This window comes from Asterias rubens, chromosome 4 (assembly GCF_902459465.1).
Source record: "Asterias rubens chromosome 4, eAstRub1.3, whole genome shotgun sequence".
NCBI classification, from domain to species: Eukaryota; Metazoa; Echinodermata; class Asteroidea; order Forcipulatida; family Asteriidae; genus Asterias; species Asterias rubens.
The window spans coordinates 16,044,389-16,062,828 of NC_047065.1; the positions used below are offsets into that span (position 1 = coordinate 16,044,389).

Consider the following 18,440-nt stretch of genomic DNA (forward strand, 5'->3'; position numbering starts at 1 on the left):
GCCAAACTGGTGGGCAATTTCACTGTACGTTTTTATATATATAACTCTATGCTGTGTGTTATGCAGGGAAGTGCACATTTTATGCGACGCAGCGTTAATATACGCAAACCAAATTTCCCACCAACATGGTGAGCGTGGCATCAGTCGCCGCGTGTGACGCGCGTGCAAGGGGTCAATAGTATACTATCCTGTTATTTGGCACAAGTTTTTCATTCGCTGACAACGTTTACTTCGTCAGTTTCAATATTTCCCACCCGAGTGATTTGCCTGCGGATTTTTTTCCTTCTTCAGAAACCACTGAGTATTTAATGCTTCATACACATCGGTGTATAAGGGTAAAAACCAAATTATATTCATTTTTTATTGAGCCTTTTTTCTTTTCTTCATTTGAATAACGTTATTTTTTTAGTATTATCTCTGTATTGACGCTCGAGGCTAGTTTATATTATATTTTATGAAACCCTTTACTTTATGTTTTTATTTTATATAACTTTCACTGTTGTATATTGCAGGGTACATTTGAATATTTTGTATTCTTCATAACTTACTCTGTTCCTTGAAACTAAAAAAAATTCTGTTTTTTTTTTTTTTAAACAAAGACAACTATAAAGACCAACGTTATTTTATGTTGTTATTTTTCAGCACTATTGTATTCTTGGTGTATTATTTATTGATATTTTGTTGGTACACCTTTTTTGTAGTTGTGCTAAATATAATATGTAAATATGTTTTAAATCTTTGTGAAATATTTTGGGTAATTTTCATCTTTCACTATTAAAATAGCAATACTCTAATGGTGGAATTATTTTCTGAATTGGTTTCATACAACGAAACAGTATTAAGTGTTGGGTCTGAACTTTGATAGTATTTCAGACGTAAACATTTCGCTGGAGATTTGGTATTGGTTAGTCATGATATTCCTCCCATTTGATTCTGGTTTAAAATATTTATTTTGTTAATGTTTTATTTTTTCTATGGGGGGGGGGGCCTTAATATACAAATCTGCAAATTTGTTATTAAAGGAAAGGTATACCTTTGATTTGTTTTTAACCGTTTGAATGTTTTAATTTGTGAATTATAACATTTTGCCCTAAAATGCACAAGGCTATGCACAAGGCTATATATATACAATGTATAGCCTTTGTGAATTTATCCAATTTTGTCTTAAAATGCACAAGGCCTTGTGAATTTATCAAATTTTGTCTTAAGATGCACAAGGCATTGTGAATTTATCAAATTTTGTCTCAAAATACACAAGGCCTTGTGAATTTATAAATTTTGCCCTAAAATGCACAAGGTTTATATTATGAATTTAGCAACTTTTGTCTCAAAATGCACAAAGCCTTGTGAATTTGTCAAATTTTGTCTCAAAATGCACAAGGCTGCCTTATGAATTTTAAACCAAATTGGATGACAAACACCATGTATGTAAATCAAACCTTGTACTCGGACAGTGTATTCCTTTTTTCCTTGCGTCCGTCAAAGTCCATTTTTATTACATGAAATGAGGAATAACCTCTTGCCAGGTTGTTTGGGGGTAAGTAGTTAAAGTAGAATATCGCTGATTGGTGGTAATTTGGGAACATCAAATTATACATAAAGTTTAATATTTCACACTTACACACTTTTTAATCCAATCAACCTGTTTTTTTTATATATATTATTGTATAATGATCCCAGAACTCAACAGTATTGTACATTTTGGATGATTCATTAAACAATGGTTTAAAGGAACATGTTGCCTTGTAAAGGACAAATTGGTCTATTAAAACCATTTGAAACCGTTCGTTATGAAATGCATATGGTTAGAAAGATGTTTTAAAAGTAGAATATAATGATCCACACAAGTATCACTCAAAACTGCACGGTTTTCCTTTCACGAGTTGGTCTATTAATATCACCATCGGCCATTTATGGGAGTTACAATTTTGACTCCCATAAATGGCCGACCGTGTTAGTCGCCGAGGTAAAAAGAAAACCACGCAATTTCGAGATGTATGTGTAGATCATCGTCTTCTATTTTAATAATATCTTTCTAACCATATGCATTTTATAACATACTGTTACAGAACGTTTTTCAAAGACCCAACTCAACCGATCCAAGGTAACGTGTTCCTTTAAATACTGCATCTTTGCATTAACATGTTTGGTATTGCAGCTGTGACACTGTTGCATTAATAATGGGGTTTTTTTTAAACAGCAGTTTGTAGAAGTAAAGATGTGCATTCATTTATCAAAATAGTTCATTATTTATTCCAACTTGTGCAGCTCTTGAATTATAAGAGGTTTATATAAAGGCAGTTTTATTTTCTTTTCAACAAACTTATATTGTACTGCATGCTTTTATGCAAAATAAAAAGTTCAGATAATTAAGTTTATCATAGCAAGTTTTTACTTTGTCACGTTGACCAATAAAGGTGCTTGACAAATTTGGTAATTGTCAAAGACTAGTATTCTCACTTGGTGTATCTCAGTATAAGCATACAATAATGAATTGGTAAAGAAGTTGCAAGAAAACAATGAAACAATGAACAATGAAAGAAAAAACACCCGGGCCTTGTTACACAATTGTGTGCGATTTTTAGATGATTGAAAAAGGCATCAGGCCTGAAGCCTTTTTTCAGATTCAAATATTTTAGTAAGAAATTACCTCTTTCTCAAAAAACGATGTAACTTCAGAGACTCGTCCTATCTCAATATTTGTTGTAGTATCTCCTTTGCTCATTGCCCAAGTAATTTGATAAATGTTAATATGTTATGAGTATTAATTACAAAAATTGTCCAGTGCCTTTGACTATTTTAAACATTTTTACCAGGTCCTTATGGTTTGTGAGCAGATTGCCACAGCAAATTATGTACCCATACAATATGTCTGTGAATATATCCACATTCAGTGCGTGGAAATTTAAGCTTGGAGATGATAATGCCTTTCCCTCCCCCAAGTCATAACTTTTAAGTAAAATAAAAATTACGTGACATATCGTATATATACCACTTTTATGGAACTAAGCATGCAAGATAAATTAGAGTACAACTCGAGTACAACGCAAGGCATATGTTTGTACTGTGATCAGCAGTAAATATGAACATTGACGCGTGTACATTATGCTTAAGCATAATTAAGCATAATTACACAACATAAATTACACTGACATTGTATGCAAGTTTCATTTACTTACATGTAAAACAAAAATAGTGTTTTAAAATTCTTAATGTTAAGGCTTTAAAGTACAAACCTGTACTCATTCTGCGGGCTCAAGGGGAAAAAACATGGACCCCATAACCCCCACCCACTAATGAAGTCTTAGTCAACTCACTTTAATACAGATAATTATGGGCACTGGTGTGTGCTAATAACAAATATGCTTGCAGAGGTTTAATGTTAACAAATTGAGGGAATTCATGAAGCAAGTACACAAGCTAAGGGCCCAATTTCATGGCTCTGCTTACCGTAAGCAAAGAATCACCGCTTACATCAAGCATATTTCATGGGTTAGCGGGGATTTTTACTAGGCATTCTATGCTACCAACGCTATACTAGCGCAGAAATTTGATTCTTGCTGTGCAAGCCGAGGATGGTGATCCTAAGCGCAGAATTTGGCCATAAACAGAGCCATGCAATTGGGCCCTGGTGTTTCTGATCAGTAGTGTGGGTTCGACTACTGGTCGTGACCCTTGTGTCCTTAAAGGCACTGGACACCCTTGGTAAATGTTTGTCTGACCGCCAGATTTGAGCAAAAGTGCATCATTAGTGCGGAGTGCTATAAGTGGAAGTTTTATTCGGAAGTGATGTACAATACATGTAATAATAACCATCATGTACATGATGTTCACAACTTGTGGTCTGCACAGTCAGCTTTTAACACTGGTAAAGAATTGTGTATTTCACTCCTTTGCACCATCAATTGCTATAGCAATAATGGACTTTGTTTTAAGAAAAATCTACCCTCAGTATTTACAACACATAGTAAAAGCAACCGCAACTTCTCACAGACACGTTTATCCTTGAGGTTACATGAGTAGGGCGCCCTCGGCTAGAGGTCCCAGGAAGGTTGCTCATCCTTTGTGTCGTGCATTCACCATTGTTGTACCTATAAGATGGTGTCCTGCACCATTTCATCTAGAGCTGCTTGATGAGCACAAGAAGTGGCTAAGTACAACAAAATTATACTTAACAGAATAACGTTACCAACCAAACTACCACGTGTGTACAATTTGTGACTGGTATCCTGCTCATTTCTGCTAAGCCAAAAACTGTTAAGCAATGTGCTTTCTGCTTACACACAGCTCTATGAAATTGAAGCGGGTTCATTGGCTTGTGGATTTTTCATGTGGAAGGCAGGGGTCAAAGGTCATAGGTTAGGTCATAAGTCCGACCTGGCGGCAACTGACAGCGGGATGGCCTTCATCTCGCTCCTCATGCACAGGAATTCTCCGAGTACTGTCATCAGCGCCACACAGATGATGTTGATGAGCCACCACGATAACGTGTGGGGAAATTGTCTGTTGTACACCCAGCAGGCTACCAGGTGGATCACATGGACGGTCACGGCGAAATCTGTGCACTGCTTTGCCCTCTGGACGGCAACCCACAATCCTAAGGCACTGCAGAAAGAAGGTTTGAGAAATATACATGTATGAGTTTACTTTAGTTTTAGCAACAGTTAACACGGAGACTTGAAGCTTAGCATACATGTACTTGGGTGCAGAGTAAACTTAGGCATATTTGGCATGTTTGGTAACCTATATTGTATGCGAAACGCCACTTTTACATAATACACATGTATACAAAGTGTAGGCTTGAATAGAGCTGGAGAAGGGTGTTTTCTCTCAATATTTGATCAGTGGATATTATACAAATATAACATGGTTTGAGGGTGACTAGTCGAAATTAGCTCCCCGAAGTATTGGAAGTTGACAAACTATAGTTCCCGAGGCGAAGCCGAGGAGCCGAGGGAACTAGTTTGCCAACTTCCAATACCGAGGGGAGATCGACTAGTCACCCGAAATAAACCATGTAATATTTGTTTTACTATACTTCATACATATTCAGTTACCAGAACATGAGTTTTGAGCAACAGAAAATTATTACTGTGAAACAAAATGCACATGATAAGTTTGTTCATGTGTTATATGTCGCTAAGAGAGCGCTGTTCGTGCGTGTATACAAAACGGTGCCACGATCAATAGCGCCCGGGGATGACGTCGCGCAATGGTAGTGCGCATGACAAGTAGAATAGCTACCGCGGAACTATTACTTGTCATGTGCATTTACCACTTGCGTGAATACTCACGTGGGCGCTTGGTAGTTAGCAGAATTAACACCTGGCACGTGATGATGATTGGACCAATGAGAACTCGACTCTCTGTCATGAATATGTATGAGGTATAGTAATCCGACTTGTCTTCCAATTCCGCAAAAGTAGGAAGTACACTAAGATACACTAAGATTATGTGATTTTTGAGGCATTGCATGGTAAGGTATCGGACGGCCACTTCAAGGTTAGGGATACACTTAACTGATTTAGGCTATGGCCCAAAATTCACTGCCACAAAGGGCACGTTGTCACCTACTCTTGGGGCTGAAACAGGGTTACCCCCTTTACAACATGTAAGGATGTGTACATGTAGGCATGGGTATTATCCATAAGGAGCCTGGTTGGTAGAGCGAAATGCATTACCTTCCAAACCTGTTACATAATTGTGCCTTGCTCAAAGGCACAAGTGTCATGACTGAAATTCGAACCCCACACTCTGCTGCTAACACCAAGTGCTCAAGTCCGGTAAACTATGTAGATCGCTCGGCCAAGACGCGGCCCAATTTCATGTGGAGAAGGGCACCAACAGATTATAAAGCATACATGTACATGTTTCTGCTGCTTGTAAACTTACCATGTTAAAGAATTCAAGACATAAACTGCGACAATTGTTCTCCCTTTTGAGCTGCCAAACTCCAGACACTGCAGGAATGAAACAATTGTCATCAATATGAACACAGTGCATGTAAATCAATTGTCACACTCTAACATTAGTGAAACTCCTTACATGAAGAGATGATTTAAAAAAAAAACTAAATAGTCATTTGTCTAACTAATTAGCCATTTCTCGTGCTTGATCACAAGATTTCAACTTTAAATTCCTCAGACTTGGAGACACTTGCTCTGTCACATGATTCAAGAAATCTTTTGCCTACATGTAGTTACACCCATGTATGAATACTTGTACACAATTCTGAATGAATTGTATGGCACAACGGTACCAAGGTTTGCTCACCAGGGGCCAATTTCATAGAGGAGCTTAAACAAAAAATTGTCCTTTTAAAAGCAACAAAAATAGCTTGCTAATTTTACACATATATATTACTGGCCAAAACTTCATGCCATATACATTGCTTGTGACTGGTATTTAGCTATTGTTTACTTAGCAAAAATAATAATAATAATAATAACCGTATTTATAACGCGCCTTTTGCCAAAGGATACAAAGCGCCAGGTATTATATTGCAGGAGTGGGGCGAATTTTTTGAGATAAAAGACCTAATCCTTAAGCACCATGTAATGGTTTACAAGGTGCTGTGGCGCAATATGTTGCCAATCCAGCCAGGAACACCGGGGCAAACCCCTTCTCTTTTCGATAAGTGCACTGGGTTCTTTTACATGCGTTTACACAACACATGGGACCAACGGCTTTACGTCCCATCCGAAGGACGAAGCAATGGTTATGTGTCTTGCTTTTAAAAGGACACAAGTGTCACGGCTGGGGATTCGAACCCACACTCTGCTGATCAGAAACACCAGAGTTTGAATTCGGTGCTCTTAACCGCTCGGCCACGGCACTCCCATAGCCAATGGATGGAGTCTTGGCCGGTATTCTGATTTTACTAAGCATGGATTATTTTGTAGAATTTTGTGCTTAAGCAGCTCTAAGAAATTGGGCCCAAGTCTTGAGGTTGCTATAATAAAAGCTTACCCTGAATCATTTGACAAACATGTACATGTGGCAACTGTCTCTACAGTTTGAGGAATTCATACTTTAGTCGTGACTTGTGACTTGAAGCAAGTTGTTAATTCAAATGGCTTATTGCTGGAACAAAATTTTCATTTTCATCAAATTGTTATGTTAGGATGTTATGTTTTGTTACTTGTTTTATAACTAAAGTTCAGGTACATGTAGTGCAAACATCCGGCAAATAAGTAAATTAGAAAATTACTTATACGAAGGCAAACCTACCTCATACTTAAATACTTGATCCAGGAGTTTTGGATTATCTAGGATTAAGTCCACAAAGACCAGCCAGAAGCCATAGCAGATGTAGAATGTGCACTGCATGAAGAGGATCTGAGAGATCAGTAGAAGAGGGTCCCACACATGGCTCCGAAATGTCCCAACCATGGTGACTGTTCTTTCTAAACCACTAGCGTCTTGGATTTCAAATCAGGTATATCAAGGAATACCCGTACGAGACGCAGTCTACACACAGCTATCGTAAGTACACTACAGCACTAAAAGTTTTCAACACAGGACTTTGAGTGAACTTTGATTCAATAACGTCTTGAGTGTAGGATCCATCCTTTATTCCTTGAAGTTAGACATGGATACATGTGTCCATCGTGAGGACTGACCATCAAGAAGTGGAGTTGATGCTAATTGCTCCAGAAGTGACGTTGACGTCTGTAAAGAAAGACAGGTAATCAGAATATGAAACCATTGAAAAATGAATGATTAATGACAAAGGGGCTCCTTTTCCCAGACACTTCTTTCTCATTGAAACAATCTTCTTATATGCATTTCCTTTCTTGTTTTAGTTTTAAATGAATTATGCTTTACACTGCCATAAAAATATACAAATAGATTTATAGTATTATTGTATTCTTGTATACTCAAAATAATCATAGCATTATAAATAAGAGGTTGATAGTATAAGACACAGCGAGAAACGGCTCCCTCTGAAGTAATGTAGTTTTCGAGAAAGCAGTTATTTAGATTTTGAGGTCTCGAAATCAAGCATCTGAAAGCACACAACTTCGTGTGACAGTGGGTGTTTTTTCTTTCATTATCTCGCAACTTTGACTACCAATTAAGCTCAAATTTTCCCAGGTTTGTTATATTAAATGCATATGTTAAGATACACCAAGTGAGAAGACTGGTCTTTGACAATTACCAATAGTGTCCACTGTCTTTAAGTCAGAGATTTTGTATACACCAACATTCAGGCTTTTTTTTCACAATCTGCCAATCCTACATGTAATCACAAGCCAGGGCACAACAAGTAGGCTCTATAAAAACAATTACATACCTATATGCTTAACAGAATATGGTTACCAGCCAAAATGCCATTTCTCATTTACAATCTGTGACTGGTATCCTGTATCCATTTCACTAAACAGAAACTTTTCAAGCAATATTTTCTGTTTTCAAGCGGCTACATGTATATGAAATTGAACCTGGAAGGTAAACATTTCTCTTGATGTTAAATACATTCGCTTGTCAATTTGTTTGCTACAGACATACAAATTTTCAATGCTTTCTTTAATTCATTCAAAGTCAACGATGCAGAAATCTGCACGTTTACATGTTCTGTGTTCTGTTGAAATTGAATAAAAAAGCACTAACCCTTAACTATGACCTTCATATCAACACAATAACAGGTATTCCAAAAAAAGTCACACTACATGTATACCAAGTGTCTGTACAATAGACGTTGTATTGTGTCTCGTTAAATGTATTGTGCTTGTAAATGCCTCAAGGATCTAAATGAAAATTTGGGAAAAACCAGTTTTCATGCCTGTATTATTTGGGGTACTTTATGTACTTCCTGCAAGCAGTCATAACATCTACACAGCTTCTACAGAACAGCAAGTACAACTTGATTCAGGTGAGTTGCAAACTTTATGTACAGGATTCAGGTACTTTTTCAAAGTGTCCACAGATTTACATTAAACTTACAGGGTTTGAAGATAATGATAGTAGAAAGCTTGCCTTCAAATATTACTTACTGAGGTTTTGTAGTTTTTGAAAAATGAGTAAAACAAGTCACAAAATAATTTTCGTCTCAGTGGGACAACAATTATTTTAGCGTGTAAAATCTCATTAACCAGTTAACTGTTATGATATTACATAATACCATAATCATAGCATAACTGGTTAAAGACAGTGGACACTATTGGTAATTGTCAAAGACCAGTCTTCTCACTTGGTGTATATCAACATGCATTATAACATAACAAACCTGATTTTAGCTTGATTGGTCATCGGAGTTGCGAGATAACTATGAAAGAAAAACACACCCTTGTCACATGAAGTTGTGTACTTTTAGATAGTTGATTTCGAGACCTAAAATTCTTAACTTGAGGTCTCAAAATCAAATTCGTGGAAAATTACTTCTTTCTCGTAAACTGTGTCACTTCAGAGGGAGCTGTTTCTCAAAATGTTTTATACTATCAACCTCTCCCCATTACTCGTAATCAAGAAAGGTTTTATGATAATAATTGTTTTCAGTAATCGCAATAGTGTCCACTGCCTTTAAAGCGTTTTTATATTGCTAAAACGGAGACATAACATTTTTATTTGTTTTACTCATTTCTTAAAAACTAGGCTGCACCTCAGCAAGTAAAATTTCAAGGGAAGCTTTCTACTATCACAATCTTAAAACTGTGTAAGTTTAATGTAAATCTGTGGACATTGTGTTTTGTGTTAGGAAAAAGTACATACATAGACCCTAAAAGAACAATTTAACAGTAAAACAGTCAAGAGTCAAGATTTGTTTAAACTTATGTTAAAGGCAGACCAAGTTAGACACACCTCAGTTCAAATTTCAAAGAGCTAAAAATTAGTCTCATGTTTTAAACTTTATAAAATATTGGCTCATGTTAAATTTACAACTTTTTACAAAATTATGCCAGCTTTCCTATAGCCATGATGGCTAACTGTTACCTGACGAACTGAAAGTGTAGGCTATAGTTAAGCTGGCATACTTGTTGTACTAAGTTTAAACATAAACTAATCTGATGCACACTTTCAGTTCGCCGAGTACAGTTTTTTTATGGAGTGTGTGAAACAATTTTTTTAAGCAATTCACCTTCAAAACCACTTTTCAGTTCCATCTAAAGCATGACAAAAAAATTCAACCACTCTGAAATTATAGGATGGCTTCATGTTAAAAATTTCACTTACAAGCTCAAGACTATTTGGGGGGTACAAAGTGCAAACAACCTTTGTAGAAAACAGTCGAGAATTTAGACGTTTATGTTGAACAGCCCAAGTAAGACACGTCTCAGTTCAAATTTCAAAGAGCTAAAATTTAGCCTTGTGTTATAAATTTAAGATAAAAAAGATTAGTTCATGTTTAAACTTTGTACAACGATTATGCCAGCTTAACTATAGCCTACACTTTCAGTTCGTCAGTCAACAGTTTTTAAAAGTGTGTGAAAAAAATTTTCAAAAAGATTGACCTTTTTAAAACCCTTTTTCCCTTTACAGTTACATCTACAGCCAGACACAACATTCAACCACAACAATAGGATGGCTTCACATAAAAAAGTATACGCACCCCTAGACCAAGACTGTCTTGGGTGTACAGCGTGCCAACAACCTTGCAGAAATCCACAGAAGATGGACTGCCATCACAGTTTCTGCTCCAAATGTCTTCAAAGGCTGCAAGATAAGCAAGACCCAAGGAGCGTTGAGTTTCATTGTCCTAACTGTGCGAAGACGTCCAGTCTGGATGGTGGCGGAGACTAACTTAGCGAACTGGCAGAGCAGATTAGAATGCAGGGGAAAACACAGGGTCAAGGGTCAAGTATCAAGTGTCAAGCGTGTACTGAGAAAATCGTGGCAGTTTCAAAGTGTGTAGACTGCGATGATTATCTGTGTCCAGCATGCCAACGTGCGCATCAGCGCATGAAACTGATGAAGGACCACACACTCATTCCTTTGCAATCAGGGGAACCTACAGGCATCAAGAGGAAACCCTCAATGAAATGCAAGACACACTCCAACCAAGACGTCACCTACTTCTGTGAGACATGTCAGATGTTGGCATGTTTTAAATGCAGCAGTACAGATCACGTCAAACCCTTGCACTCTCTGGTCAATCTAAAAGAAGCTCTCCAAACATGTAAGCAAGAGGCCGCTGAATTAGTTGTCAAGGTAGAAAACAACAACTCGGAGTTGAATGACGCTTGTGATGAGCTGGAAAAAACCTGCAAGAAAATGGACGTTATGTTCGCCGACACCAATGAAAAAATCTCAAGAAAGGCTGAGAAGGAGATTGCCAAGGCAGTTGGAAGGATCAGAGAGGAGGAACAAAAACTGAAACAAACAGCAGAGGAGAGTTATAAACACAGAGTCAAGACAATTAAACAGGCCCTTACTCAAAACGTCAACACGACGACCCAGACAACGAGCAAGCTAGATGAAGTGAAACTAGTCATGCCTCATCTTAACGACAATATGCTTGAATACGTTAAGAACAAACTGTTACAATACCTTGAAGAAATGTCTAATATTAAGGCGGAGGGCGTGTCAGATATGCTTTTCTTTATGGACTTTGAAGAAGATGAAGATTCACTCGGGAAGTTGGTTCTGGAAGAGAAGTCTCCCGTTATTAAACCAGAAATACAACGACTGGCAACATCTATTAAAAAAGTACTGGTTGTTGGGAAGAAGCCCGGGGCCCTGCCCCCTAGCCCTGGGTTTGTGTGTCTGAGCAAACAGTGGGCCCTCAAAACTGATGTGAAGACGTTCGGATTTGAAAAGACAAAATTCCGCCACGCATGCAATGTTGCAGCCTTCTCCGACAACGAAATAGTCATATCAGAAGCTCAGTTTAAAATTCTGATCTCTCTCAACTCATCGGACCAAACCATCGACTTCCCGCGACGGCTGCACATCAATGGTCTGACAAATCCCTCTAGGATCACCACAAGTGGGAATAACAATCTCGTCGTTCTAGACAGTCCAGATGTGAAGATTTTCACCAGGGACTACCAACTCCTACGTCAGTTCACACCATGCAAAGGGACCGACGGTGTACCATCATGCCTTGCTGTGGACGACAGAGATACCATAGCAGTGGGATACAAGAACAAGGGCGAGATCTCCCTGCACAGCGCAAACGGAAACCTCATCCGAAAACTTCCGGCTCCGATGCTGGGCGACTTTGCGACAGTCTGCAGGCAGCACTTCATCTATACAAACGAACAGAAGAAGTTAGTTTCGGTGAACTACAACGGTAAGTTGGTGTTCTCGGTTGACGTCCCTTCTCGATTTTCCCCAACGGGTGTCTCTTGTGATACAGATGGCAGCATTTACGTTGCTGTGAATCACTGGGCATCGGGAAGCGTACATCGGTTCACTCCTTGTGGCAAGTACATGGAGTGCATCATCAAGGATTGCAGACCCCCGCTTAATATCACATTCACACCCAATGGAGAACTGGTTTTGGCTGCCACAGATTCAGTACAAATCTATCATCGAGTGTAACCTGGCAAGATGCAATCACAACAGGGCTCAAATTTGGCCCTTGGGCCACTCTGTCAAGGAGCGACTTTGACAGGGGCCACTTTGAGATGGGGCAACTTTGTAAGTGACAGGGCGAATTTGCTAGGGGCGACATTGTAGTGGGCGACTTTGCTGGGGAGGGGGGCGAGTTGACTGGTTTCCAATGTAAGGTTGGAAAGGGGGGGGGTAGCTTAACACCCATCATATTTTGATGTACAAGATCAGTTATTGATAATAATTATTGACTTAAATAGAGACTTTTAAGCCCCTTTTTCTTTCCCACGATGCCTTCCGACAATTGAGAAAAATCAGCCAGGCGGGAATCGCAATAAGGTCTATTGCCAGCCATTACTTGGTTTGGATGTCATCTTTCTGTTGAAGCATTTAAAGCCAAAATACTAAAAAATAAGGCTTATATACAATTGACTTGGATTCCTGTGAGCCTTATAGTTTCTAAAAGTAAGCATTGGTGACCATAAAAATAAAGCGTTGCACAAAAAAATGTGCGATGTGTCAGAAAAATAATAATAATAATTACAATGTATAATAATAATATCAAAGTCTTATATACAGCGCACGTATCTACCAAACAGTGTGAATTCTGAGATGCAATTATGTAGCACTTTATAGGCCTAAGGGTTTAAAAGGTGGTACGGCGCATTCAGCAGCCACAGCCAAGAACACCGGGGCGAACCCATTCTCTTTTTGATAAGTGCACTGGGTTCTTTTACATGCGTTACACAACTCATGGGACCAACAGCTTTATGTCTCATCCGAAGGACGAAGCAAAAGTGTCTTGCATAAGGACAAGTGTCACGGCTGGGGATTCGAACCCACACTCTGTTGATCAGAAAAACCAGAGTTTGTATATATCAAGAATGTGGGGAAAGTTTTGTTTGTGTAGTTACAAAGGGAGAAAACTTAAGTTATTATTTATGGCAATCGATCGCATAATGTTTACCTATCAACAACCTTTTAAAAAACATACATGATATAGTGGGAAAGAGGTTTGGCCCTTCAACCTAAGGTAGAGGGCCAAAATGTTAGACCCCTATAAAGGCTCAAGGGAGCCTTGATAGTTTCTAGAAGTAACCGGCGGTGTACCCGGGCGGACACAGGGGAGCCGTAGTAATTAGTTAGTTATTTGATATGGATAAGTTTCTACAAAAAAAGATAACATTTTTACAAGTGTACTCAACATTCTTTACTTTTGTTGGTATTTACAATGGATAACTTTCAGTATGGCACCACCACTTTTTGTTTTTCACTAATTTTTTTTACAAAAAGGGATATCTCATTGAGCTTGAAGGTAAATTAGATATCGTAGGGGTCATTGGTTATTGACCCTCATATTTTTTCGAACTCAAACTTTGACTCCATTAAAGCCATTGGACACTTTCGGTAAACAATATTGTCAAAGCCCACACTTCGTGTATCACAACTTTATATATAAAATAACAAACCTGTGAAAATTTAGGCTAAATCAGTCATCGGTGTCTGGAGAAAATAACGGGAAAACCTACCCTTGTTTCCGCATGTTTCGCCGAGTCATTACATGTGTTTAAAATAAATCCGTAAATCTAGATGTCGAGAATTGATATTGCTTTAATTTTTTTATCAAAAAGTAAAGCATTTCATGGAATAACATTTCAAGAGAAGTCTTTCACCATCCACCTTCTGTAAACCCTTTAAGTTATTTGTAAATCTGTGATTTTTTTTTTTTTCTGTTCCGAAAGTGTCCAATGGCTGGATAGATGAGGAAAAGTTTCCGTATGGCGCCACCATTTTTTTCATTCGATATGAAATAATATAGTATCTAATTTACCTCAATGAATATCCCTTTTTGTAAAAATGAGTGAAAAGGTGGTGGCGCCATACAGAAAGTTTATCCATAGATGATTTTAAAAAATCATAGTTTTTGAATGTGAACAATTTTCCTGCTGTACCAAAACTATGAAAGTGAAAACAATCACATGACCATAGGAGGTAGCCCACCTTGTTGAGCTGTTAATGGCTCCGCTTTTAACATCGGTCTCATCACTGTCGCCATTACAGCCCACCTTCGATACATGTCGCCCAAGAACGAGTCACGTGAAATGTAATTTTTTTACACGTTTTTTTAAACTAATTTTCAATCCATCACATCTGGACAAAGTCATCATTTAGTAAGCCCTGGTATGTGTCATAGTAATTCCACAAATGTAAGGAATAAAATGAGGTATGTTGGAATAGTATCTTATAGGAATTTTTTAAATGGGTGAAATTTGCAATCAAACTACCACGCATTTTGCGACCTTTGAAAACTTAGCGTTTTAGACATGTATGAAGGTGGGCTGTAATGGTGACAGTGATGAGACCGATGTTAAAAGCGAAGCCATTTACAGCTCAACAAGGTGGGCTACATACATGATATAGGAGGTGGGTCGCACTAAATACTGACAACTCACGACAACTCATGACAACAATTTTTAAATGCACTTTTACAGAACATTTGAACATAAGTCAACCGTTAAATATATGCACAAGAGTCATATGCACCCAAATCACTTTAAAACTGTTGAAAAAATTGTATTTTTAACTGTAAAAAAGGTGTTTTTTACCCCGAATTTAGTAACGAACGGTAATATCCGCCATGTTGTCTTTCAAACACTTGGACGATTCTATTGTACCGCAGGGGTGATACAATATGCAAGATTATTTACCTTTTTAAAAAATGTATTTCATGGAGCTTAAAATAATATATTTAAGTTTCCCCTTTTAACTTTGAATTCCAGATAGCGGTTTAGTTACTAACATGAAAGAAAAAATCAGCAGCTAAAACCAAAACGAATAAATTACCTCGCCCCCTGCGGTGTAATAGAATCGTCCAAGTACGTTGAAAGACAAAATGGCGAATATTTCCGTTCGTTGCGAATATTTCCGTTCGTTACTAAATTCAGGGTAAAAAACACCTTTTTTACAGTTAAAAATACAATTTTTCAACAGTTTGAAAGTGATTTAGATGCATACATGACTCTTGTGCACATATTTAACGGTTGAATTACGTTCAAATATTCTGTTGAAGTGCATATGATTTAAAAATTGTTGTCGTGAGTTGTCGTCGTGAGGGGTCGTGAGTTGTCGGTATTTAGTGCGACCGTAGGAGGTAGACACATTTTTTCATATCGTCGATTCAAATTAAAAAGTGGTGGTGCCATAGGGAAACTTTTCCCAGACTCCTGGCCAATCAAATGTTTTCAATTCACACATTTGTTTTTTAAAATTGACACAACATACAACAATTAACAAGCAAGTCAATAAATAAATTAAGTTTCAATTTGGGTAACTTTCCGTATGGCGCCACCAATTTTTCACTCATTTTTACAAAAAGGGATATCTCATTGAGGTTAATTAAATACAGTATTATTTCATATCGAATAAAAAAGTGGTGGCGTCATACGGAAACTTTTCCTTTAATTTAAGCAAAGAAAAAGAAAATGCAACTTTGCATTCGCTTCGTTGTTCCGCCCTATTCAGTACTCTCTACTTACTAATAATAAAAAGAAATATGAGATGAGTATACAAACCTTTAGGTATCGTTCCACGTCCTACCAACCAACGAACGAAATAATCTTTTCAGTGATTTACACAACAGCAAACTTACACAACAACAACACTTTTTAGTAACTTTTTGTTGATGAAATGAACAGTGTACACACTATCCATATGGGACGGGGAAATACACGACTAAATTTCCACGTAGTTTTTCGTCGTTCCCAGATCCTGTACAGTTGGGTGACATATGAAGGTGAGATCGATCATTTTAATGCAACTGCACACGAGGTTATACTATGACACACGTAGTCTGTTCTCTTATTCGTGCTGTGGTTGAAAATACATACTATGCATTTGGGAGCTAGACAATCACAAATATGGAGCGTCTAACCCGCAAAAATCAACAAAAAACACAGTTGAAAAAACAATTACTCTATTTTTGTATGTAGAAATAGCATGGAAACAGTAACGGCTTTATTTTCTGTCTTGCACCTGTTAGTTTTGCCCTGTATTTTTAATGTATGACATTGGGCCCAAACCACTAGACCACATAGATACTCAATAATCAAAGAGAAAAAAGTATGTATTATTCAGAAGATCATGAGCTGTTTTATTTATACATCACTTAAATGATCAGTAAATAAAATAAACCCTTCATGTTGTACATTATATTACATTCAAATTAACCTGATAATAAACTAAATGTATCTTTAAATAAAATGTTCTCAGTGCATTTAGTTTTAAAAATACTCCATTCTTAAAAATCACTGTTAGAATTAAGTTAAAATGTAATATGTTTGTGCGATGCTAATCTGTATCCCATGTAACTTACTCAGTAGGAGACACAGAGATAAACCACAAGAATTAAAATAAACTGGCAACAGACAATGTAAATTAAATGCAAATTAAAGGAACACGTTGCCTTGGATCGTACGAGTTAGTCTTTGAAAAGCAATTGAACCGTTTGTTATGAAATGTATATGGTTAGAAAGATAGGTTAAAAGTAGAATATAATGATCCACACAAATATCACTCGAAATTGCATGGTTTTCCTTTGCGCACTAACACGGTAGACAATTTTGTGGAGTCAAAGTTTTGACTACATAAAATGGCTGATAGTGTTTCTTCGCGACGTAAAAGGAAAACCGTGCAATTACGAGGCATGTTTGTGTGGACTTTTATATTCTACTTTTAAATTGTCTATCTATCCATTTGCATTTCATAACAAACGGTTTCAAACGCTTTTTATCTCGACAGATCCAAGGCAACGTTTTCCTCTTATGTATATTGCTAATGAAATTCTATGAATTAAAATCTGATGGTCACCAACTCAATGAATACTGTCAGTACTTAATTCATCTTAAATATTTAGTTAAAATGAGCTTTTCAAACTTCTTATTTACAATTGAATGTTTGGCTCATTTTGTTTACAATTGACACAATAAATTGATAGCACATTCACGAGATCATTTGTCATAACTTATCAATTATTAGCAATTTGTTTAAACATATAATAAATATTTATCAGTGTTTACTGAAATATTAAATATGCTGCAGTTACATACACTGTAGAGCCCGCTTCATACTTCCTGGGTATGCAAAACGAATCTTGAGGTCACAGGGCTGTTTTCGCAGCGAATGTATCGCAGGAGTTTAGCACAAGTGAACTGATGCAAATTATTCCTTCCGAATTTGTGACGTCAAAATTCGTTGTGCATTTGCAGGAAGTATGAACCTGGCTTTGGGGTAGCATCACTCATTAGACTCTTAAGCACCCAGAATTATTAACTATTCAGTATTGCTTTCAACAAAATCCTATTCCAGTTTATCTGTTCTAATCCAAGTCCATGTTTACAAATACAAACCATGCGACCTCAAAAGAGGGCAAAGTCACTTTAAAATAAAATAATAAGAATAAAAATTAAAAGAAATTAGAAGAAACACAGCACTCTGCATGACTTTAGCCAATAGGCCTAGTAGCCACCACCCCCAAATTGTGGGTCTAATAAAAGTTGTGAAGTTCGTAATAGACCCAGAATTTGGCGGTAAGCAAAGCCATGAAATAGGAGACTTTACAACGCTAGGCGGCAGCAGACATACCGGGTAAATTTCCATTGTTTACGTAGTTCTGAACATGCGCATAATTCTGAGAACAATGGATTTACCCGGTAAGTCTGCTGCCCTCTATCGTCCCAGAAAGTCTCCCATTGAGCCCCTATCTGTAAATTTAACCCTCATACTTCCCGAGAGGGCTATAGAAGTTTAAAAACCACTACTGATCTATTGTTTTTTAAAACAATAACAGAATGTGTGCAGCGTGTATTTCATTTCAGTTACTTCACTCAATAAAAATAAACAAAATAAAAATAATACATTATATACAATAAAACATACTGGGGTCGATT

At 37.3% G+C, this 18,440-nt stretch overlaps 2 protein-coding genes across 2 annotated transcripts; one reads left to right on the plus strand and one right to left on the minus strand.

Moving 5' to 3' along the window:
- Positions 1-4,227: 4,227 nt before the first annotated feature.
- On the minus strand, positions 4,228-17,012 carry LOC117289022 (protein SYS1 homolog). Its single transcript, XM_033769928.1, has 4 exons — positions 16,068-17,012; positions 7,231-7,671; positions 5,893-5,960; positions 4,228-4,605 (listed from the first exon to the last, which is right to left on the minus strand). Exons 2-4 carry the CDS (start codon positions 7,390-7,392, stop codon positions 4,365-4,367), a joined length of 471 nt encoding a protein of 156 aa, XP_033625819.1. The 5' UTR covers positions 7,393-7,671; positions 16,068-17,012; the 3' UTR covers positions 4,228-4,364.
- LOC117289021 lies at positions 8,560-12,616 on the plus strand. Its single transcript, XM_033769927.1, has 2 exons — positions 8,560-8,875; positions 10,480-12,616. Exon 2 carries the CDS (start codon positions 10,768-10,770, stop codon positions 12,481-12,483), a length of 1,716 nt encoding a protein of 571 aa, XP_033625818.1. The 5' UTR covers positions 8,560-8,875; positions 10,480-10,767; the 3' UTR covers positions 12,484-12,616.
- Positions 17,013-18,440: the final 1,428 nt, after the last annotated feature.

What these genes read in the sequence shown, in the direction of transcription:
- LOC117289022 (XM_033769928.1), bottom strand. Translation starts at nt 7,392, where the DNA reads ATGGTTGGGACATTTCGGAGCCATGTGTGGGACCCTCTTCTACTGATC. An exon ending in ATCAAGTATTTAAGTATGAG is followed by an intron (nt 5,961 to 7,230) that starts GTAGGTTTGCCT and finishes TCATTCCTGCAG; the next exon opens with TGTCTGGAGTTTGGCAGCTC. An exon ending in GTCTTGAATTCTTTAACATG is followed by an intron (nt 4,606 to 5,892) that starts GTAAGTTTACAA and finishes TTCTTTCTGCAG; the next exon opens with TGCCTTAGGATTGTGGGTTG.
- LOC117289021 (XM_033769927.1), top strand. Translation starts at nt 10,768, where the DNA reads ATGCAGGGGAAAACACAGGGTCAAGGGTCAAGTATCAAGTGTCAAGCG.